General features: G+C 41.0%; 1 long non-coding RNA gene and 3 gene segments (V, D, J or C); 3 read left to right on the plus strand and 1 right to left on the minus strand.

Annotated features, from left to right (window-relative positions):
• The first annotated feature begins 950 nt into the window (after window positions 1-950).
• On the plus strand, window positions 951-1,436 carry LOC115386838 (Ig heavy chain V region MC101-like). The segment is given in 2 exon segments: window positions 951-990; window positions 1,075-1,436. Coding segments are annotated over 2 exon segments (402 nt in total).
• Window positions 1,437-7,910: 6,474 nt separating this feature from the next.
• LOC115386839 (Ig heavy chain V region MC101-like) lies at window positions 7,911-8,424 on the plus strand. The segment is given in 2 exon segments: window positions 7,911-7,978; window positions 8,063-8,424. Coding segments are annotated over 2 exon segments (402 nt in total).
• A 667-nt stretch (window positions 8,425-9,091) lies between these two features.
• On the plus strand, window positions 9,092-9,627 carry LOC115386840 (immunoglobulin heavy variable 3-53-like). The segment is given in 2 exon segments: window positions 9,092-9,153; window positions 9,242-9,627. Coding segments are annotated over 2 exon segments (435 nt in total).
• A 12,486-nt stretch (window positions 9,628-22,113) lies between these two features.
• LOC115387530 (uncharacterized) lies at window positions 22,114-22,582 on the minus strand. The gene is made up of 3 exons (XR_003931383.1): window positions 22,477-22,582; window positions 22,294-22,377; window positions 22,114-22,192 (listed from the first exon to the last, which is right to left on the minus strand). It is a non-coding gene; the product is annotated as an uncharacterized LOC115387530 (long non-coding RNA).
• Between the last annotated feature and the right edge of the window lie 1,263 nt (window positions 22,583-23,845).

A 23,845-nucleotide genomic window follows, 5' to 3' on the forward strand; every position in this document is an offset into this window, starting at 1 on the left:
TTTCTTTTAATCTGAGTCCATAATTATTGTCAATTAAAACATGGATGAACTTGTTTCAGCTGCTGCTTTGCTGTGTTCTTGAATTGGAAGCTCAATATGTTTCAGGATTTCACTTCACCAATCCAAGTCCAAATACAACATAAATAACATTCATCATGAACTTCATGGTTAATTATTCACATTGCCTGAATTTGTCCATTCATGTACTGCAGGCTGGAGATTCCCGTCGGTTTGAGCTACAGTTCAAACTAGACCCACTGAAAAAGCTCTGCTCTTCCAACTCTACACCAGGTCCTCATCCTCCTAATCTGAATCACACAGTCCACCAACAGCTACCCACTCTCTGTCCATGTGTCCCAACAGGTCAATTCAGAAATGATTCCCCCAAAAACTCCAAAGTGCTCCAACAAAAACCACAGAAGTCTGCAATGATGATCAGGACACATGTAACCCTGACATGGATCAACTGAGAGAGAAGATGGATGGATTGATGGACTGATTTCCACTTTGGAGTGACAACCAAATGAACACTGGAGGGCAGTCACTGTCAATTCTTCCACTCTCAGATCTGTTTGCTTTTCTTATTGATTTCATTTGAGACTAAAATTCTGAACGAATGTTGTGACTTATTTCTATTTCTATTGAGCACACTTGAAATCACATGTATCGCACCAAATTTTGACTGCAATCAAAAGAGTTGAAGATGATCCAAATCAATACAAGGAAAACACCCCTGAGGATATCTTCATGTGAAAATCCAAGATGAACCATTGTTAACATGTAAATTAAAGTTTCGACACAGTCAGAGTCCATCCAGAGGACATGTCCTTACACCTCCTACTGAATTCATTTGACTACATGTAAAGTGAGGGTGACTCTAAAGGAAGTGTGTGCCTGTGTGTGAGTCAGAAGACAACAGAGATCACATTAGTTCAACTTCAGCATCAACCATGTTCTCTGAGGCTCGACTGCTGCTGACAGCTGCATCCTGTAAGGAGCTTTCAGTAGAACCACACAGATAAAAACACTGAAGAATAGGAATGATGGAGATGACTTTTATTTGTGTTTTCACAGGTGTTCTCAGTATTGATCTCACCCAGCCAGAGTCCATGGTTGTGCAGCCTGGACAGTCTTTGTCCATCACCTGTCAGGTCTCTGGTTATTCTCTCACTGATAGCAGCTATGCAACAGGCTGGGTCCGACAGCGTGAAGGAAAACCGATGGACTGGATATTTCATCAGTGGGGTGGAGGAGACTTTTATGGAAATGAAGCTTTGAAGAGCAAGTTCAGCTCCAGCAGAGACACGTCGGCTCGGACTGTGACCATTCAGGGACAGAATATGCAGCCTGAAGACTCAGGAGTTTACTACTGTGTGCGTCTCCCCACAGTGACACAAAGCACCAACAGACCTGCACAAAAACAGGACAACACATAAATAACAGTCAGACACATTGACATGTAAGTCAGAATAAATAAAGGCAGCCACAGTGATTTATTTAAAATGTTAAATATTTCAATTCACAAATTCAATAATATTAGGCAATATCAAGCTTTAATGTGCAGTTTTTCCTCAAAAGCCTGCAAGGTGTTTTCTCTCTCAGTGATGAAACATAAGTAAATGTTTTCCAATCCAAAAAAAAGTCCATCACTGATCCTCTTCTCTCTGTTTGAGATTGTTCTCTGTTCAGATAAGACATGGACAAGTGGTGGCCCACGGGACAAAAGCAGCAACATCCACAAACATTGTTGGTAAAGAAAACATTGATTTCACAAATATTTGAAACAATAATCTTAAACTAGAGGACTATTTGTTTTTCTTAATCACAGGATGAGAATGAAGATCAGACTTCTCTGGGGTGTATTATTTGTTGTCACTGTTCATGGTGAGACAATAACTTGATCTTCTTCCAGGAGTTTCAAATGAGATCCAGCTGCAGCAATCTTCTCCAGAGGTGAAACAACCTGGAGAGACAGTGAAGATGTTGTGTATCTCTTCTGATGATGGCATGGCAGACTTTCACATTTCATAGATGCGACAGAAGCCATGAAAATGAAGAAATGTAGCTTTTAATAAAGATGTGCGGACACTTACACATGACTGAAGAGTTTTCAAAAAGCACAGATGATCAAGTCTATCTGACAAAAGAGTGAAACAATATTTGTGTTAATATTGTAAATAAAAACTGTATGCAGTACATGAACCTGATGTAAAACGTTTGCGTATCTGAAAGTGGATCATTCTCCTGAGAGAACAGCAGGCAGCAGATGTCTCTGAAAATACTGAAAGAAACAAAAGGACAACTTGACTGTTTACTTTAGTTACCAAACTTGCGTTGACCCAGGAAAACTTCCATCTGAATCACGTTGATTTTACATGATTAACGTCCATGAATGGAGATTTCACTGCAAATGTCTTTAACAATATCACAAAGAATTGATCATATGAGATTCATTATGTAATACTGCTTTAATGTTCTCTGTTAACTGCCTTCACTGATTTGGGTAAAAATATAACATGAAGTTCTAATTGATTTGCAACATCTTTCACTGACACTTTGAAGAACAATGATTTGAAAAAAAATGAATAAAAATGCACACAGTTAACAAATGTGACAAGTTTCAAACATTTTTTTATTTTTATTTTCTGAGAGATTGAGTCTTTGAAGTAGGGGTGTCAAACATGCAGCCTGTGGTCCAGAACCAGCTCACCAGAAGACTCACTCTGACCTGCTATTTTTCCATGAGGAGGAGTCAATGCAAAACACATCTTCCACCTCTACTTACTGGCTGCTCAGAGAATGACAGACAGCAGTAAACAGGCAGTTTAACACGATGGCCTCCAGCAGCTTCAGACTACTGCTTTTAACTCTCTGCTGGGCAGGTGAAGCATTTCACAAGCCTTATGTTGGTTTTCTATTTCAATATATTGTTCCTGACAGCAAGTGAAACTGTGTGTTTTGTATTGACAGGAGCTCGTAGTCAGACTCTGACTGAGTCTGATCCTGTGGTCAAAAAGCCAGGAGAGTCCCACACATTGACCTGTACAGGCTCTGGGTTCACAATGAGCAGCAACTATATGGCCTGGATCAGACAGGCTCCTGGGAAAGGACTGGAGTGGATTGCCTGACAGCGGCAGTGGCAGCAGAAGATTTTACTCTGAGTCAGTCCGGGGCCGCTTCACCATCTCCAGAGACGACAGCAGAAATCAGCTGCTTCTGCAGATGAACAGTCTAAAATGGAAGATTCTGCTGTTTATTACTGTGCCAGAGACACAGTGTGTGAGCTTAGTGTTACAGCTGTACAAAATCCCACAGTAGTCTGTGTTCAGGAGTTCAAGGTTGTTTATAAATGTTTTTACTTTTAACTTCTGAAACACATATTTTTTATTCATTTAATTCATTGAGTTAATTGGAATAAGATAAAACTTAATGTGTTAATCTTCATTTAAATACCCTGTAACTAAACCAAACCTCGTCAAAGACAATTTGTTATATTTCCTTATGTGATGGAAAATAGTACTGGGGTGAAATAAATAAATGTTTGTTGAATAAATCAATCATCAAAATCATTTGTTGCATTACGCCAGATGAAAGTATTCATCCATCATTTAAAACAAATAATTAAATCATTAAAATTTTACACACACGTACACACTGATAACTCTTGCAGTTAATCTGCTGATCCCACAAATGCATCGAGTTGCTCATGATTTTTCTTCGGTGTCATGACAAAGAATTTCAGGCCTGTCTGAAAATACAATTGCCTTTTTTACCTTTTCATCACATAGTTTTAGAATTCTTCATTAAGAGGAGGTTAAAGAAAAAAGATCGGCAGCACTGAACTCTTGAGATCTAACACAAATGTTTCATGTTGCTTCAACGCTGCTCACTGCAGCTGGATCTTGTTCATTTGTTCTCATCAGAAGTTATTTCAAAACAGAATTTTAGACAGACAGATGGATATTCAAACAGAGACCCTAAACTATATCGTGACTGTCCAAGTTGAACACTTCAGCACATGACAGGAGAAAATGAAGGGAGGAGGAGTCGATGTAAATACTGTGTGGAATCCTACTACATATGTAACAACAGTCATGATGAAGGACGAGGACGAAGACAGGACTGAAGAAGATGGATTATCAGATAGGACTGCTTCTTTTAACTGTCTGCTGGGCAGGTGAAGCTTTTCTAATGTCCAGCTGGTCTTCATGTTGTCTCCATACAGTTAATCAGTGACTACATGTGACTATTTTATTGTCTCCACAGGTGTTGATGCTCAGACTCTGACTCAATCTGAACCGGTTGTCAAAAGACCTGGAGAATCCCACAGATTAACCTGCACAGCCTCTGGATTAGATGTCAGCGGCTACTGGTTGGCTTGGATCAGACAGGCTGCTGGAAAAGGACTGGAGTGGGTTGCAATGATCACTCACAGTGGGGACAAATACTATGGTCGATCAGTGGGAAGCCGCTTTACCATCTCCAGAGACGACAGCAATAAGCAACTGTTTCTGCAGATGAGCACTCTGCAGGCTGAAGACTCTGCTGTTTATTACTGTGCAAGAGTCACAGTGACTGAAGCTGATGAGGCAGCTGTACAATATCCCACAGTACTCATCTTTCTGTGGCGGGTCAAAGAATTACTTTTTTATATAGTGATCTCAAATTGTTTCTGGTTTTGGTTCATCAAAAAAAAAAAAAAAAGAACAGACATGATAAATGTTTCACAGCATTGACACTGAGGATTTCAAACAAAGCAGAGCAACACTTATCACCCAACAGAATGAAATAGAATAGCTATATTGTAGCTCCACAAAAAGATTAAAAAGTTGAAATGTCAACATGGCTGAATAAAGTGAAAATTAAACGTTATAATATTCAAACTAAGGGAGGAGGAATGGACTACATGAATTTGCAACATCCACATAAAACTTGTTGGTAACAATACATCCATACAATATCTCTTCATTTATATCAGTTTTATCCAATAAACTGTTGCTAAAGACAGAAACTGATTCCAGCTGACACTGTGCTGAAGGCATGATACACTCTCAACACCGGTTATTCAGTATGAACACAGACACTCACAGTCAATATAGATCTGTAAATAAACCAAACACGCCGGCTTTGGACTGCAGAAGGAAATCAGAATGTCAACAGAACAGAAAACCAGTTCCATGCAAACACAATGAAAACATGCAAACTCCACACAGAAAACCTCCAAGCTCATGATCATCCCAGTGACAGTTGAAGATTTTAGTCAATTCTGCAGTTTCGCTATGGAAGCCACCAGGGGGCAGTGTTACTCATTATTTTGTGATCATCTCATGGAAATTGAATGTGACGAAAATTTTTGTTGATTTAAAACTTTATTCTGACATAGGATTCGCAAGAGACTGTCTGTGTGATTTCAAGGAGCAAATAAAACTCACTGAGGATCAAAATGAATGTGACAGAGAATGTTTTCTTTTATCTAGCTCAAAATACACTTTGAAAAATGTGACATTGAAGTTTAAGTAAAATATGAAAAAGACCAAACATTAAAAGCAGTCAGATTGATTGGGTGGCTATTTAGTCACTTTAGATTTGACTATGAACTATGAGTGTATGGGCGGAGCTGAGTCTGTGCAAATTCTCACTGGGATTCAGTTTTAAACCATATTTAAGAGGATTTTTTTTTTGGATTTGGAGACAAAGAATCTCAGTGTCACCATGGCTCACAGAGATCTGATGCTGTTTGTGGTCATTTTGTTTCTTTTTGGAGGCGCTCAAGGTTGGTCCATAACAGAATCTGAAACAGTCTTAAAAAGACCCGGTGAGTCTCATAGACTCATCTGCACAACATCTGGATTCGACTTCTCAAGCTCAGTCTGGAGCTGGATCAGACAGGCTCCTGGAAAAGGTCTGGAGTGGATTGCTTTGGTCCACACATCCAGTAGTCATATCTATTACTCCCAGTCAGTCCAGGGAAGGTTCATCATCTCCAGAGACGACTCCAGCAGTCAAGTGTATCTGCAGATGAACCGTCTGGAGACTGAGGACACAGCAGTGTATTACTGTGCCAGAGACACAGTGAGAGACAGTAAGAAGAGAGTTCAACAAAAACTAGTTCCTCTCTAATCCACCATCTGAGATCTCTCTTGCAATTTATTACAATTTAAGCGCATTCAGTATGTGGGAACAAAAAAAAAAACAAAAGAATAAATAAACAAATGTACAAGACATAAAATTCAGGAAAACATCATCAGAAATAATCCCTTTACTTGAATCTGGTGTTTGGTGTGTTTCTTTTCTCTTTTACTTTTAATCTGAGTCCATAATTATTGTCAATTAAAACATGGATGAACTTGTTTCAGCTGTTGCTTTGCTGTGTTCTTGAGTTGGAACTTCAATATGTTCATCGATTTCACTTCACCAATCCAACTCCTACTCCAGCAGAGCAGCAATGTATTTGGTTGTAACATGTAATGACGTATTTTGGGGATGAAGAAGATTCCAACCCACCTCTGTTTTTAAATTAACTTGAGGAGGAGTCAATGCAAAACTTTGCCTCCCACTTGTTTTTATCTGAGTGCAGTGAAAGAAGCAGAGAACAATCATGATGGATTGTTGGACAGGACTGCTGCTTTTAACCTTCTGCTTCGAAGGTGACAACATTTATTGATCTTCTGACAGATTTCTGTTGAAGGTGACAACATATTTGATGCTGAGGACTATTGTGAATTTCCTTTAACAGGTGTAAAGACTCAGACTCTCACTGAGTCCGGACCAGCGGTTAGATTCAGATTCAGAATATTTATTTTCATTGTCATAAAACAACGAAATTGTGGCCAGGGGAGTCTCATGAACTGACATGTGAAGCATCTGGATTCACATTCACCAGCTGTGGTTTCATCTCATTCAGACAGGCTCCTGGAAAAGGACTGGAGTGGATTGCATGGCTTGACATGGGTACTGGAAGCATTCAGTTCTCCTGTCCACCAGACCAGTTCGTCTTCTCGAGAGACAACGACGCTGACCGAGTGTCACTGCAGATGAACAGGTTAAGGACAGAAGATTCAGCTGTTTACTATTGTGCTCGATCCTCACATCTGGACAAAAAAATGCAGAACATTAGCATCTCAATAGACCCTGAGAAGAATTACTTGATTTTCACAATGTTTTTTTATGTTGCTTTATGAGAGCAACGCTGGAAAAGTGGCAACAAAACTGACCAGTACAACATCAATAACATTCATAAATGAACATCATGGTCACCTAATCACATTGCCTGAATGTGCTGCAAGCCGGAGAGTTCCGGCTTTCAGCACATGAATGAGCTGCAGTTCAAACTCGACCCACTGACAAAGCTCTGCTCTTCCAATTCTACACCAGGTCCTCATTCTCCTTCACTGAATCATACAGTCCACCAACAACTACCCATTCTCTGTCTGTGTGTCCCAACAGGTCAATTCAGAAATGATTCCCCCCAAAAGTCTGAAGTGCTCCAACAAAAACGACAGAAGTCTGCAATGATGATCAGGACACATGTAAGCCTGACGTCGGTTAAATGAGAAAGAAAATGGATGTATTGACAGACTGATTTACACTTTGGAGTTACATCAAATGAACACTGGAGGGCAGTCACTGTCAATCCTACACTCTCAGATCTGTTTGCTTTTCTTGCTGATTTTATTTGAATGAGACTGAAAGTCTGGATGAATGTGTCGTATTTCTATTTCTACTGAGCACACTGGAAATCACTTGAGTACAAATTTTTGACTACAGCCAATTTAAATTAAAGTTTTGATCCAGAGTCCATCTAGAGAACATGTTTTTACACCTCCCACTGTATTCATTTGACTACATGTAAAGTGAGGGTGACTCAAAAGGAAGTGTGTGCCTGTGTGTGAGTCAGAAGACAACAGAGATCACATTAGTTCAACTTCAGCATCAACCATGTTCTCTGAGGCTCTGCTGCTGCTGACAGCTGCATCCTGTAAGGAGCTTTCAGTAGAACCACACAGATAAAAACACTGAAGAATAGGAATGATGGAGATGACTTTTATTTGTGTTTTCACAGGTGTTCTCAGTATTGATCTCACCCAGCCAGAGTCCATGGTTGTGCAGCCTGGACAGTCTTTGTCCATCACCTGTCAGGTCTCTGGTTATTCTCTCACTGATAGCAGCTATGCAACAGGCTGGGTCCGACAGCGTGAAGGAAAACCGATGGACTGGATTTCTCATCAGTGGGATGGAGGGGGCTTTTACGGAAATGAAGCTTTGAAGAGCAAGTTCAGCTACAGCAGAGACACGTCGGCTCAGACTGTGACCATTCAGGGACAGAATATGCAGCCTGAAGACTCAGGAGTTTACTACTGTGTGCGTCTCCCCACAGTGACACAAAGCACCAACAGACCTGCACAAAAACAGGACAACACATAAATAACAGTCAGACTCATTGACATGTAAGTCAGAATAAATAAAGGCAGCCACAGTGATTTATTTAAAATGTTAAATATTTCAATTCATAAATTCAAGAATATTAGGCAATATCAAGTTTTAATATGCATTTCTCCCTCAAAAGTCTGCAAGGTGTTGTCTCTCTTGGTGATTAAAATTAAGAAAATGTTTTCCAAAACAAAAAAAAGTCCATCGCTGATCCTCTTCTGTCTGTTTGAGATTGTTCTCTGTTCAGATCAGACATGGACAAGTGGTGGCTCACGGGACAAAAGCAGCAACATCCACAAACTTTGCTGGTAAAGATAACATTGATTTCACAGATATTTGAAACAATCATCTTACGTAAACAAATGGACTCTTTTTTTTTGATATCACATCAAATGGTTTGCAACATCTTTTACTGACACTTTAATTAACAATGATTTAAACAACAAAACAAACAAAAGAAAAACAAACAAATGCACACAGTTAACAAATGTGAAAACTTTGAAACATGCAGGGGTGTCAAATATGAAGCCTGTGGTCCAGAACCAGCTCACCAGAAGACTCACTCTGACCTGTTATTTTTCCATGAGGAGGAGTCAATGCAAAACACATCTTCCACCTCTACTTACTGGCTGCTCAGAGAATGACAGACAGCAGTAAACAGGCAGTTTAACACGATGGCCTCCAGCAGCTTCAGACTACTGCTTTTAACTCTCTGCTGGGCAGGTGAAGCATTTCACAAACCTTATGTTGGTTTTCTATTTCAATATATTGTTACTGACAGCAAGTGAAACTGTGTGTTTTGTGTTGACAGGAGCTCGTAGTCTGACTCTGACTGAGTCTGATCCTGTGGTCAAAAAGCCAGGAGAGTCCCACACATTGACCTGTACAGGCTCTGGAATCACACTGAGCAGCAGCTATATGGCCTGGATCAGACAGGCTCCTGGGAAAGGACTGGAGTGGATTGCCTGGTATGGCAGCGGAAGCAGTGGCAGCAAATATTACTCTGAGTCAGTCCGGGGCCGCTTCACCATCTCCAGAGACGACAGCAGAAATCAGCTGCTTCTGCAGATGAACAGTCTAAAAATGGAAGATTCTGCTGTTTATTACTGTGCCAGAGACACAGTGTGTGAGCTTAGTGTTACAGCTGTACAAAATCCCACAGTAGTCTGTTCTCGGGTTTTCAAGACTGTTTTTTAAGGGTTGTGTTTTACTTCAGAGACTTTTTTTTTTTCAAAATACTTTCCAAATGTGTCTCAAAAGTGAATTCAGACAGCTTAAAACATTGTGTCTTGGTTTGCACTAACACTTGCCACAAAACCAAACATGCTCACAGATAAATGACTCTTTCCTAATGTGATGGGAAATGGAGTTAAAGTGAAATAGTTTGTCAAAAAATAATTTTTCAATTGAACATCTGACTGAAAAATGCATAAATAAATCACAATCTAAACTAAAATTTAACACACGGACACACAACAAACAGACATATCTGTTGCTTTGTAATGTATGGTGGACTGTGTCACATTTAGGGTGGGGTGGTACATGGAGGAGGACCCAAGATGGCAGGCACTGACGGAGTAGACTGAATAACTCACATTTATTGTCCATTCAGAAAAAACAAGATCCACAAAATTCAACAAGTACACACAAAAAAGGAGGCCCACCATGGACTGAGGTACTAAATCCAGGACTCTGAGCTGCATCAGCAAAAGAGCAGGAACACGAACATCAGCAGCACACAGACTTGAATCAGAAGACAAGCAAACATGGCATGACGACAAGACGATCCCAAAACCTCAGAACAGACAGAGACCCCTTATCAGCCCAGAGCACCAGGTGATGACAATGACTAATCAGGCTCAGGTGAACGACATCAGGACAGGGAACAGCAATCAGACATGAGGAGGGGAAGCTGCAGAGTCTGAAACGAGAGACGACGTTAGAAACAACACAAACACAGACAGGACAAGACATGATCCATGACAGATTGATCAATTAAATGTTTCTTTGATTTCAAGGAACGACTAAACCAAACTGAGACGCAGAACTAATGTGACTGAAAATGATTTCTTTATTGTTGATCAAAATACAGAGAAAAATGTGACTCTCAAATTCATTTAATTATCCAAATATCAAACACTGAAAGCAACAAGCAGTCAGATTGCTTGGTTGGTTGTTTCGTTGCTCTGCATTTGACTGTAAAATCTGAACGTATGGGCGGAGCTGGGCCTGTGCAAATTCTCACTGAGATTCAGTCTGACATCATATTTGAGAGGATTTTTTTGGACTTGAAGACAAAGAATCTCAGTGTCACCATGGCTCACAGAGATCTGATGCTGTTTGTGGTCATTTTGTTTCTTTTTGGAAGTGCTCAAGGTTGGTCCATAACAGAATCTGAACCAGTTTTAAAAGACCCGGTGAGTCTCATAGACTCATCTGCACAACATCAGGATTAGACTTCTCAAGCTCAGCCTGGACCTGGATCAGACAGGCTCCTGGAAAAGGTCTGGAGTGAATTGCTTTTGTCCACACATCCAGAACTCCTATCTATTACTCCCAGTCAGTCCAGGGAAGGTTCATCATGTCAACTCACCTTACACGATTTGTTTTGTGGACAAAACATATAAAGTTGCTTTCTCTGGCTGGTTTGCTGAATATGATCTGCAGCTCATCTCCAGTCCGTCACCCACAGCTGTGCCCTCATGATGCGTTTGAAGACGGCTCGGAAAATCACCTCACCGAATGTTGACAATGGATTCTGTGATTGTTGTGAGTGCAGCAGGGCTGACTCCCTGCTTTGGACCTTAAAGTTCTTTGCACTCCACACGTGCACTTGGAAAGCAAAAGTCTTGAAACCACAGTTGTCTTTTTACCTTTTAATAATAAAAAACAAAATTAGTGGCTTCTGCTGTAATCTTCACGATACCTCAATTATCTCAGTTTGTGTTTATTTACCATGTCTCCTCTGTTCTGTGCAATATAATTGGAATGTGTGTGTGTGTGTGTGTGTGTGTGTGTGTGTGTGTGTGTGTGTGTGTGTGTGTGTGTGTGTGTGTGGTGCATACTATTTGATGGCGCGGTTTTTATTCTTTTTGTTTTTATGATTGTTTTTACTGTTCAGCACTTTGCGTTGTTTTTATTAATATGAAGAGTGCTTTACAAATAAAGTTTGATTTGATTTGATTTGAACAGCCAATCAGAAAATAAGCAAGATATACGTAATTAGTCACAAGTCGAAATACTCTCTGTACTGCAACACAGAACTAGATTAACATATCAAAAAATACATTACTTCACAAAACTACAATAACTACAAATTATATTAAAGTAGAAAAATGGCTACAACAATTGTAACAGCTGGAAAAGTGCAGGGGACAGAGGGGACAGACATGGGAAGTGCAGGGGACATGTCCCCAGCCTACCCCGGGTCTGTTACACCCGTGTTTATTCATTGCTTCAAATCTACATTAACTTCACTGCACAAAATCCAGTCTTGAAAGTGTAAATGAGGCCAGTTCTTTTACCTCAGGTGTTGGTGATTAAACATTTAAACATCCATGATCCATATTCATTCATTTACTATTTATTTATAACTATCAGTGTTGAGGATCTTAACATTGATAAAACAATGAATGAATTATTTTTCTGTCACATATGACAAAGACTGAGTTTTTTTCTTTTTTTAAGCCAAACCCCCTTTTTTCCCTCAAAATATTTATTTACATTTCTAAACAACAAGAGAAGACAATGACGATAAGTTCACATGAATATGAATTGAAAAATAGAATACAAGGGGTTTTCAATTTGCAGTAAGTTCACACAGTGAGTTATAAATAAATGCAGATTCATTAATACATTTTAAGGATTTTAAATAGATGTCACATTCATTCTGAACACTTTAAAGTTGGGGGGTTACTTAAGTAGACTTTGCTTCAGTATAAAAATCTTGCCCATACATTAGATTAAATTATAACACAGTTATTTGTCCTTGTCTTGGAGGAGAGTTCCAAAGGTTACAGTGTCTCTTCAGATGGGGCTTCAGAGTTCCCGTTCACGTTGAATCCAGTCAATGACTGTTACAGTTCTTCAGCACCATGACAGTCATTTATATTTGTTCTCCAGTGTTGTTCACATTTTGAAATGATCGAAATACTTTCTGATCATTAGAAAACACCACTCTGTGTGTAATGCAAAAAAACAAAAACAAAAACAATAAACAATTGAGTCCCAATACAGACAGATTTCTTGCTGCTGAGGTGGAGTCTATTTATTCATTTGTAACTATCAGTGTTGAGGATCTGAAAACATTGAAAAAGAGTAAATATATAATTTTCTGACATCTTACCAAAACAATCATTTATATATGTTCTGCAGTGTCGTGCACATTTTGAATTGATCAAAATTCTTTTTGCTCATTAAAAACATAAAATGCAAAATAAAACATTCTGTAATCCACATTTGCAACACAAATGAGATTGAGTCCCAATACAGACAGATTTCTTGTTGCTGAGGTGGAGTCAATGCAAAACCTCAACATCCTCCTCCTCTACTTATGAGTCCTGTCTGTGTAACAGAACACATGACAACAAGATGGACTACACAACAGCATGGCTGATTCTAACTGTCTGCTGGACAGGTGAACATCATCTCTGGTTGTCATTTTAAATATTTAATATGTGACTGTTGCTGCAAGTAATATTTTCTCTTTTTAAAGCAGGTGTTAATTGCCAGACTCCGACTCAATCTGAATCCGTGATAAAAAGGCCTGGAGAAAACCACAGGCTGGTCTGCACAACCTCTGGATTCACATTCAGCAGCTTCTGGATGGCTTGGGTCAGACAGGCTCCTGGAAAAGGACTGGAGTGGGTTGCAACTATCAAGTATGACAGTTCGGAGCTCTATTACAATCAGTTAGTTAGAGGCCGGTTCACCATCTCCAGAGACAATAACAAAGAGCAGCTGTATCTGCAAATGAACAGCCTGAAAACTGAAGACTCTGCGTTGTATTACTGCGCCAGAGACCCACAGTGACAAGAGTTACATGAATGTCTGTACAAAAATTCATCCTTTGGACTTCTCTTTAAGTTTGTGAGAGAATATCTTTGAGAAACATTTTTTTTCAAAACAGTAAGAAATCCAAGATGAAAAACATATAAATAATCTCGTACATCTTCGTAATGTTGTTTGATCTTTTTAATTTTGGCATGTTGTCCTCCATGAAACCCACAAACAGTTTTTAAAACACTGCAATGGCAAAATTCTCATTGTCTGGGAAAAACAACAACAACAACAACAACAACAACAACACAAGCTTCCTCTCAAGAGCAGTTCATAACAACAGCTCCACATTCATTCATATAAATGGTTGCAGAGAGTGAAGAGTGGACACAGAATGAACCACAGAACAGGAGTGTATTATTGTGTTCACGACTCAAAGTGACTGAAGCTGTTTGAATTCTTATCAATTTCGGATTTAACCATTAATGTAGGTCCGTTTTCAACCTCCAGGGGGCAGGACAAACCTGGATTTCTCTGTCTTTGTCAGGTTGGACCAGTATTCCTCACAGTGTGGCTCAGGCAGCAGAAGAGATCAGTTGGTGGGCTCATGTCTTTTCTTAATCTTAATTTCTTTTTCATTGAGATTTTCAAGAGGTTTGCATGACAATCGCATTGTCGTGGAATACTTAGATTACTTTACATGCAATTTAAGCTCAATGCAGCAAATGCCAAATTGGCATTTTGATTTGAAAATACCTGACATGAAGGGTGGCCAGTGTCAAAGTTTTGGAATCTATATACCCAGTTCCTGAGCTCTCACCATCCATCCATCCATCCATCTTCTCCTGATGATGGGCAGACAGTTCATCCTGCTTGTAGATCAGCCTCCACCGGTTCTCCCAGAAGATAAAGCTTCCAGTGTTTTATTTGATCTTCAGAAATGACAAATGAACTTTTCATGTTTGCCAGATAAGACTGCAGTCTTCCCCTGTTGCATCATGACTGCTGAATCATGTGAACTTTGGTTTCTATGGACACAATTTCCCTTTACGTCTCATGATAGTGGTGGAACAGTGGTTAACACTCCGGCTGTACAGTAACAATATCATGGATCCAAACACCTGCGTGCAGAGGTTCCCTTCTTCACTCGAGTTTCCTCCCACAGAAACACGACTGTGAGGTTAACTGGGGATCCTGAATGTTCCGTGGGTTTGAAAGTGAGTGTGTGTGTGTGTTTGTCCTGTGATGGACGGTGATTGCTGCATCGCCCCACGACAATACCCACAACAAGGTAGCACAGAAGATGAATGGTTGAATGGTAGCAGAAGTGATGAGCAGCAATATCCTCGATTAAAATCTGATGGATCATTTCTCTGTGGAGTTCTGGTTTCCTCCTTCAGTAAAAGAACACGCGAACAAGAAAAACCCCTGATCTCACTTTCCAGATGTCTGTGTGTGTGTGTGTGTGTGTGTGTGTGTGTGTGTGTGTGTGTGTGTGTGTGTGTGTGTGTGTGTGCATGTGTGCGAGCGTGTGCACGCGTGCATGAGTACATGCATGACTGTGATCGTCTCTAACTCAGTCTTGCAGGTGAGGATTGAGATTTTGACATTTAAAACCACACAGTTTGAATGTTTTCAAATGTGCCTTGTTCTCAAACGACTTTAGAATTCATTTAAAGAAATTAAAAATTGCTGATCAATACAAACATAGCATTCTCTGAGGACATCTTCATGTAAAAGACCAAGATTAAAAATGGAAGAAGTTGCAGTGACATAAAGAATTAGTATGCTTCTAACTGCATCTTGTAACATGGAAGCTAACTTTTTGACCTTTATTTTCCATTTCCTAATTGAAAAACAGTGCAGCTTGGTGTGGATGTGGTCTGTTACGTGTCCACTATTTGTCCTCTGATGGACTGGCAGCCTGTCCTGAGTGTACAGCAGTCAGCTGTGTTCTCCAGCTAACATGGACCCTTGAACTCGACAGATCTTGACCAGGTCAGGATCTCCTGATTGATTTAATAGTTCATGAATGTATTGCAAATTCACAGGAATGCAACTTGTGCTCCACTGCAACCTTTTTCTACACAATGAAGGACAAGTTAAATAGAGAGAGACAGAATAATAAAAAAGCAAATCTTTTTTATTGGTATGTTCATCTTATTCTCTTGCTCATACTGAGGCAAATTCATGCAATTATGACGAATAGACTGATTGTTTCGTATCCGTCATGTCAAACATTTCTCTTTTTTTGGCTCTGGATTTTGGGCTCAGTGTCAATATTGAAGGACTTTTCAGACACCAGGAGGGTTGAATTTAATTACTGGTTTTAGGTATGAATGGAAGTGTTGAATCATGCTGGAGCTGACATGTAAATTAAAGTTTCGACACAGAGTCCATCCAGAGGACATTTCCTTACACCTCCTACTGAATTCATTTGACTACATGTAAAGTGAGGGTGACTCAAAAGGAAGTGTGTGCCTGTGTGTGAGTCAGAAGACAACAGAGATCACATTAGTTCAACTTCAGCATCAACCATGTTCTCTGAGGCTCTACTGCTGCTGACAGCTGCATCCTGTAAGGAGCTTTCAGTGGAACCACACAGAAAAAAACACTGAAGAATAGGAATGATGGAGATGACTTTTATTTGTGTTTTCACAGGTGTTCTCAGTATTGATCTCACCCAGCCAGAGTCCATGGTTGTGCAGCCTGGACAGTCTTTGTCCATCACCTGTCAGGTCTCTGGTTATTCTCTCACTGATAACAGCTATGCAACAGGCTGGGTCCGACAGCGTGAAGGAAAACCGATGGACTGGATTTCTCATCAGTGGGGTGGAGGAGCTTTGCGACAAAATGAAGTTTTGAGGAGCAAGTTCAGCTCCAGCAGAGACACGTCGGCTCGGACTGTGAGCATTCAGGGACAGAATATGCAGCCTGAAGACTCAGGAGTTTACTACTGTGTGCGTCTCCCCACAGTGACACAAAGCACCAACAGACCTGCACAAATACTCAATAGAATTCAAACATGAACTACATTGACTGCCAGATAACACATAAATAACAGTCAGAAATGGAGAGAAATAAATGAGCATTACAAAACACAGGCGTGATATTTATTTAATATGATAATTATTTCATTTCAGCAAATGAAATTGATTTACATCCAGCTTCACGATGCACAGACAATGACAAATTTGTCGTTTTCCCCTCCAAAGTTTGCAAGGTGTTTTATGTCAACTGTATCTCTGATGAAATATAAGTAAATGTTTTCCAGTCAAAAAAAAAAAAGAAAAAAAGTCCATCGCTGATCCTCTTCTGTCTGTTTGAGATTGTTCTCTGTTCAGATCAGACATGGACAAGTGGTGGCTCACAGGCCAAAAGCAGCAACATCCCCAAACTTTGAAAGTAAAGAAAACATTGATTTCAGATATTGGTCAGAGGATGGTCATCAAACAACATTACTACCATTTTCAAGGTGAAGAAAAGCAAATGCATGTTGATATACAATTCATCCTTTCATTTAAATCAGCTTCAATTATGATAATTTTTTGGGAAAAATCTGCTCAATCAATTTTGACACTGTGGTCGTGAGAAGGAAATGTTTGCAGTGCTTTGAGATTAAACTCTGAACCATCTGTGTACTTTGCATTTCTTTTATCAACCAACAGAGGGAAGTCTATGCAAACTCTTCCTGTTTATAAAGCCATAGTCAGCACCTCCCAAACAGTTTGTGGATGAATCCTGAGAGACTCAGACGTATTTCAAACAATAATCTTAAACTGCAGGACTATTTTTTCCAAAAACACAGCATGAGAATGAAGAGCAGACTTCTCTGGGGTGTATTATTTGTTGTCACTAGGAGTGTAACGGTATTTGTATTCGTCCCGTACCGTCACGGTACGGGGGTCACGGTTCGGCACACACAATCACACGACGAATACACCAGTGAGTAAAAAAAAAAAAATTCCAACCTTAGATGGCGGTAATGAGCCGGCAACCACCATTATCACAGAAGAAGAAGAAGTAGAACAAGCAGGTCCAAACATGAACAAACAAAGAAGAAAGTACAAGGAATGAGAGATGCAGCGTGTGGCAGAGCAGATTAAACGGGAGAATATTGGTTCCGCGTGCTTTCCCTCATACGGAGTGACATGACGTGCCAGTAAACAGGAAGCAGCACGGTCAAAAAACCAGCAGAGAACGCCACGGTGGTGGAAAAACACTTTTTTAATACAAAACCCCGACATAAAAAACATTGGAGAGGCGAGATGGAACCAAATCGCGCAGCAGCGAGTTGTATAAAGAGCTCCATAGCAGAATACAAGCGATCGCCGGCTGGTGTTATGGATTAACTGGTTCCCGTGTTAACGAATGACAGCGGAGGTCTGTGTAAACACCTGATTACAGCAGTTGTTAAAGTAAGACTCACAAAAGACTTTAAACGTATACACTCACTGTAACTGTCGATAACCGACGTTCGCCAGAACGACTAGATGTTTCAGTCATTATTGGTCACAAGTTAACACGGGCACCAGTTAATTCGAAACATCGGCATGCGGCGCAGAGCTCACACCGAGACGTGCTGCTCCGCACGGCGGTACTGCGGTCAGGGGAGCAGCGCTCCTTCAGCAGCGGATCATGGATATTTTGGGACATTATTTGAGCAGATATCAGCAGATAAAAACTCTCTGCTTGGCGCTGAGGACTGCTGCTGCAGAGAGGAAGACCTGCAAGTTCCTCGTGAGAATTTGTGCGCATGTCACAGGGTCCTTGTAAACGAGGATTCATCTTGGATGCTTTGTATGCTGTACATGAATACACTCGCGTTTAATACTATTGTTTACAGTCGGATTGAAAAAACACCATGTAAACTGGGCCAATAATGTGTAGCATGGGAAAGCTTGGGGAAAATGTTCTGGTGCATTTGTGAGCTTTTTTTACTTTTTCCCCACTGTACCGAAAAACGTACCGAACCGTGACCCTTACACCGAGGTACGTACCGTACCGTGGCTTTTGTGTACCGTTACACCCCTAGTTGTCACTGTTCATGGTGAGACAATAACTTGATCTTCTCTTTCTGATCTCTTTTACTTTGGATTATGATCATATTTATTTTACTTCCAGGAGTTTCAAGTGAGATTCAGCTGCAACAATCTTCTCCAGAGGTGAAACAACCTGGAGAAACAGTGAAGCTGTCATGTATCTTTTCTGGTGATAGCATGACGAGATATTACATGCACTGGATACGACAGAAGCCAGGAAAGGCTCTGGAATGGATCGGGAGAATGGACACAGGTCGAAACTCTGCTATCTATGGCAGCTCCTTTCAGAGTCGCTTCATCATGACTGAAGACGTGTCCAGCAGTACCCAGTACCTCCAGATCCAGAGGCTGACAGTAGAGGACTCTGCTGTTTACTTCTGTGCTAAACACACACAATGACTGAAACCAGTGGAGCAGCTGCCACAAAACCCAAACACACTATCTAGATATTCGCATTTATCACATCTCCCACAGAAACAACCTCAAATTGATGTGTGTGAGTGTGTTTGAAGACAATGTTGATTCAGTTCCTGTTGGTACACTCCTCAGTCGTCTGGATATTTTAGTTCATAAAGTATTTTCACATGAGATGCTGGAAATTATGAAATATTTTTCACAGTACAGTACTGTGAAAAATAGCTCATCAGTATTCATCATCGCTCAGTACTGTTAGTCCTGAATATCTTTGGCTTCAGGCATTTCCCACGATGACTTCACTGAAAAAAAAAAAAAAAAAATTAATTACCTTGGATCTGCATTCATTTTACAACACAAAATGCAATCTTGAAAATGAGGACAGGTCATTCACATTAATCATTCGTTCTTAAAGATCAGTGATCCCCATGATTCACCTCATACTCTCTCCTCAACAACTCTTCTCGTGACAAGTGCAAGATTCATATCATGTGAAATTATTTTAAACTCTTCCTGATTAATGAGTGGCTTCTTTTATTTATTCATTTATAACTATCAGTGTTGAGGATCTGAAAACATTGAGAAAAAAGTAAACAAATAATTTTCTGACAGATTACCAATACAATCATTTATAGTTGTGCTGCAGTGTTGTTCACATTTTGAATTGATCAAAATTCTTTTTGCTCATTAAAAACATAAAACGCTAAATAAAATATTTTGTAATCCATATTTGCAACACAAATGACATTGAGTCCCAATACAGACAGATTTCTTGCTGCTGAGGTGGAGTCAATGCAAAACCTCAACATCCTCCTCCTCTACTTATGAGTCCTGTCAGTGTAACAGAACACATGACAACAAGATGGACTACACAACAGCATGGCTGATTCTAACTGTCTGCTGGGCAGGTGAACATCATCTCTGGTTGTCATTTTAAATATTTAATATGTGACTGTTGCTGCAAGTAATATTTTCTCTTTTTAAAGCAGGTGTTAATTGCCAGACTCTGACTCAATCTGAATCCGTGATAAAAAGGCCTGGAGAAAACCACAGGCTGGTCTGCACAACCTCTGGATTCACATTCAGCAACTACTGGATGGCTTGGGTCAGACAGGCTCCTGGAAAAGGACTGGAGTGGGTTGCAACTATCAAGTATGACAGTTCGGTGCTCTATTACAATCAGTTAGTTCGAGGCCGGTTCACCATCTCCAGAGACAATAACAAAGAGCAGCTGTATCTGCAAATGAACAGCCTGAAAACGGAAGACTCTGCATTGTATTACTGTGCCCGACACCCACAGTGACAAGAGTTACATGAATGCCTGTACAAAAATCCTTCCTTTAGACTTCTCTTCAATTCTATAAAAAACAAACAAACAAACAAACAAACAAATAACCAAAATTTGGTGCAATACACGTGCATCCTCCAATCCAGAGGATGGAAGAAAAAAAGGTATTTTTTAACTCGGGGTCACACAACAATACAAAACCTGCTTTTAATGTTCATATAAGACGGTCAGATGACCTTTCAACATTAATGAAATTTAAAACGCAAATATCTTGAAAAACTAAAGTGAATGATGAACAAGAGGTCATTTGTTCCACACAACCATATTCCCAATTCTAAGTTTCCTTCCACATCAATCCTGTGCAAGTGAATGAAAAAACAAAGTGTACATGACTGTTAGATCAGCTGCGTTCAAAGCAAAATGAAGCCCTGAGGATTTGAGTCTCATGCTTCTTGACACAGTCACCAAACAACTGGACTCGAGACACACATAAACGTATATTATTTATGGACCTCTCATCTGCTTTTAACATGCAACATTATCAGCAGGAAGTCCACGTCCTGGTTGATGAAATCCCATTAGAGTTTAATATCTCAAAAACAAAGGAGCTGTGGGTCCAGAGGGAAACCTAAGAGCACCTGTTCCAACTGCTCAGCATCCAAAAGGTGCAGAGTTTGAAGAGTCTCAGGACAGAGATCAATACCTGCCTGTCCTTCACACAACATGCTGACTGTTTACAGGAGGGAACAGCAGTGTCTCTGCCTGATCAGAAAACTGAGGACTCTTAACATGAGCTGTGACATTTTAATACTTGTTTACAGATGACTCATTGAATCAGTTCACAACATTTCTACTGGTTCAAGTTCGTAAGTCCTCCACTCCTCCAAGGCACACGCACATACAAAAAGAAAAAAAAACTCTCCCGAAAAATAAATCAGGCCAGTGAAATAACCAAAACATCCCAACTATCTCTGACTGAACTACATATGGGAAGGGATCCAATTTTTTGACATAATTTTTGACACAAACACTTTTTTTTTAACACAAAGGTTACTTTGCCTACGGGGTGTGACGACAGACTCACGAGATGGCTCTCCATTGAACGTTCCTCGAGGCAGGGAGGAAGTCTTACGCCCAGTAAGAGCCCTGGGATGCTAAATTGACACGACCACAGGAATTCATACCTCTGAACGGTCTTCTGTCTGTTACGGGGCCCTGATGGAGGCTCTGCTCTCTACAAGGAGCGCTTATGCCACTGAATCATGGATACCATTTGCCATACTTATTAGACGGTGAACTGTTCTCTACTCTCGGTTGCTGCCACTCCACCAGAGCGGTGTTCACATCTTGGGCCGCCCTGAGGAGAGTACCCCTGGACAACATGTCAAGTTTGAGCCCAGCAGCAACCCTGAAATAGGTAAACAAGAGAACACACCAGCAAAAGGAACCAGGCAGAGACAGATATCAGTCTTACTCGTGAGGGTTTTTTCTAACGCAACATGTCCCGGCATCTTTTTCATGGTTGTAAAGCATGAATTGTTGTATAACACTCCCCATCCACTGGGCGTGGTCCTTGGCTCAGCAGAGCTTCTCAGTAAGGTTGGTCTCTGGAATTCCTCATGATTGTGGAGTCATACATCATTCAGAGCTTTCAGCATCATCTTCATTACATTACAGTTAAGAATGTACGTAACTATGTGTGACCGGGTAAAAATGACAATCCGCAGGACACAACTTAATTTTGTGGGATCTTTAATCTTGACTACTCAGCCAAAAAGGAATCAAATATGACATGAGCAGCGTTAAATGAATCTGAAGATGCAGAGTGGTCTTTCTTCCGTTTCCTCTGACTGATGCCAACAAATACATTCACAGGTGGGCATCCCCATCCACCATTGAACCCATATCTTTTAAACATTAATTTTCAATCACAGAAATGATCACCAGGAGAGGAAAACTTAAAATGCACTGAGTGAAGAATAACAAAACAGATGGTACATGAACAACTGAAGCAGTCTCTCTTTACAAAGACAAAACAACAAACAACTGCATATCAGTTCCACTTCACATTGACAAAATACATTGATAAAGAAACTATAAGAACATATTTCAAATACTCACTCTCCAAGAAGTTCACAAAGACGCAGAGTCAACAGAATACAGTGGCGAACTACCACGTGATGCGTCATGCAGCTCTGCGCAGCTCTGCGCAGCAGAAAAAAATAACATCACATAATGCAATAGATCATAAACGTTTCACACTTGGAACAGGGAAAAAAATAAATACAGTTAAACCCAACTTACAGTGAACTTGTGTCCCAAAACTCCTGCTCAAATCAATCCGAGGTTCAACACCCACGGCGGCGGTCTGACACGGCCGAAGTTACCCCGCGTGTTGGTGAAGCTTCTTCCTCTTCCGGGTTCTACACTACCGTTTCTGAACATACAGAGCCACCTACTGGTGAATGTGAGGACCTGATTCTCCACCCGGCTACATATGGTCGTATGAATCCTGGATGACTGCCAAAACACTCTTTCACTCAGAATCTGCAGTCATGACAGAAGATTCTGTAGGAGCCGAGTTTGTGCTGACACCAGAATGTTATACCTTCCTAGGGTCACCCAGGGGTCACAGGCAGGCCAGCAGACAGCTTTGCCTGGGCCCAGGACAAGATATTGTGAGATGGGCCCAGTCAAAAAACCGGAGTTGCCCTTTAATAAAGGATTTTTAACTTTCAGTCACTCTGCTGGTCCACCCCGCCACGGAGATGAGCGCACTTTTGACAGTGCGAAAATATGCATACACGCTGTTGCGGACCAGCCTCAAACCCAGTGGGGGAAACACTGCTGTTTATCCCCGAAAAGGTGTGTGACTTTATTTTGACCTGTGCAGCTTCACACAATATAGCATTGGCCGATATACAATATATAATATATACAACATATTTCAGCAGAGTGAATGGATACAGAAGAGTCACTGAATTTCTTATGATGGTTACAGTGACCATGGTTGCAGGATATTATAATGTCCAGGGTTTTTGCTCATATTCTCCACAGTAGAATTGGTGGGGATGAAGGACCTGCTCTTTCCTGCACTGAGGGTGTCTCAGTTGGCCTCTGAAGGAGCTGCTGAGCTCCTCTACCATCCGGTGCAGTGGGTGAGAGCTGTTGTTCAAACTGGATAAGAGCTTGGCCAACATCCTCCTCTCACCCACATCCTCCTCAGAGTCCAGTGGGCAGCCCAGGACAGAGCTGGCCCTCCTGACCAGCTTGTTGAGTCTGTTCCTGTCCCACTCTGTGCTGCCCGGGGCCCAGCAGACGGCAGCGTCGTGGATAGCAGAGGCTCCCACAGAGTCATAACAGGTCCTGAGCAGAGGTCTGCACACTGCGAAGGACCTCAGTCTCCTCAGAAGGTGGAGGCGGCTCTGGACCTTCTTGTGTTGTGCGACCAGTCCAGATGTGGTTGGTGAAGAGGAAAGGTGAGAGAACGGTGCCCTGGGGCGCCCCCGTGCTGCAGACCACCATCTCTGACTCACAGCTGCGCAGCCGCACGTACTGTGGACGGTCAGTGAGGTAGTCGATCCAGCCATATGTCTGTCCACTCCCCCTTCCTCCAGCTTCCCCCGCAGCAGCGCCGGCCTGATGGTGTTGAAGGCGCTGGAGAAGTCGTAGA

The sequence above is a fragment of the Salarias fasciatus genome, chromosome 4 (genome assembly GCF_902148845.1).
Source record: "Salarias fasciatus chromosome 4, fSalaFa1.1, whole genome shotgun sequence".
NCBI lineage: Eukaryota > Metazoa > Chordata > Actinopteri > Blenniiformes > Blenniidae > Salarias > Salarias fasciatus.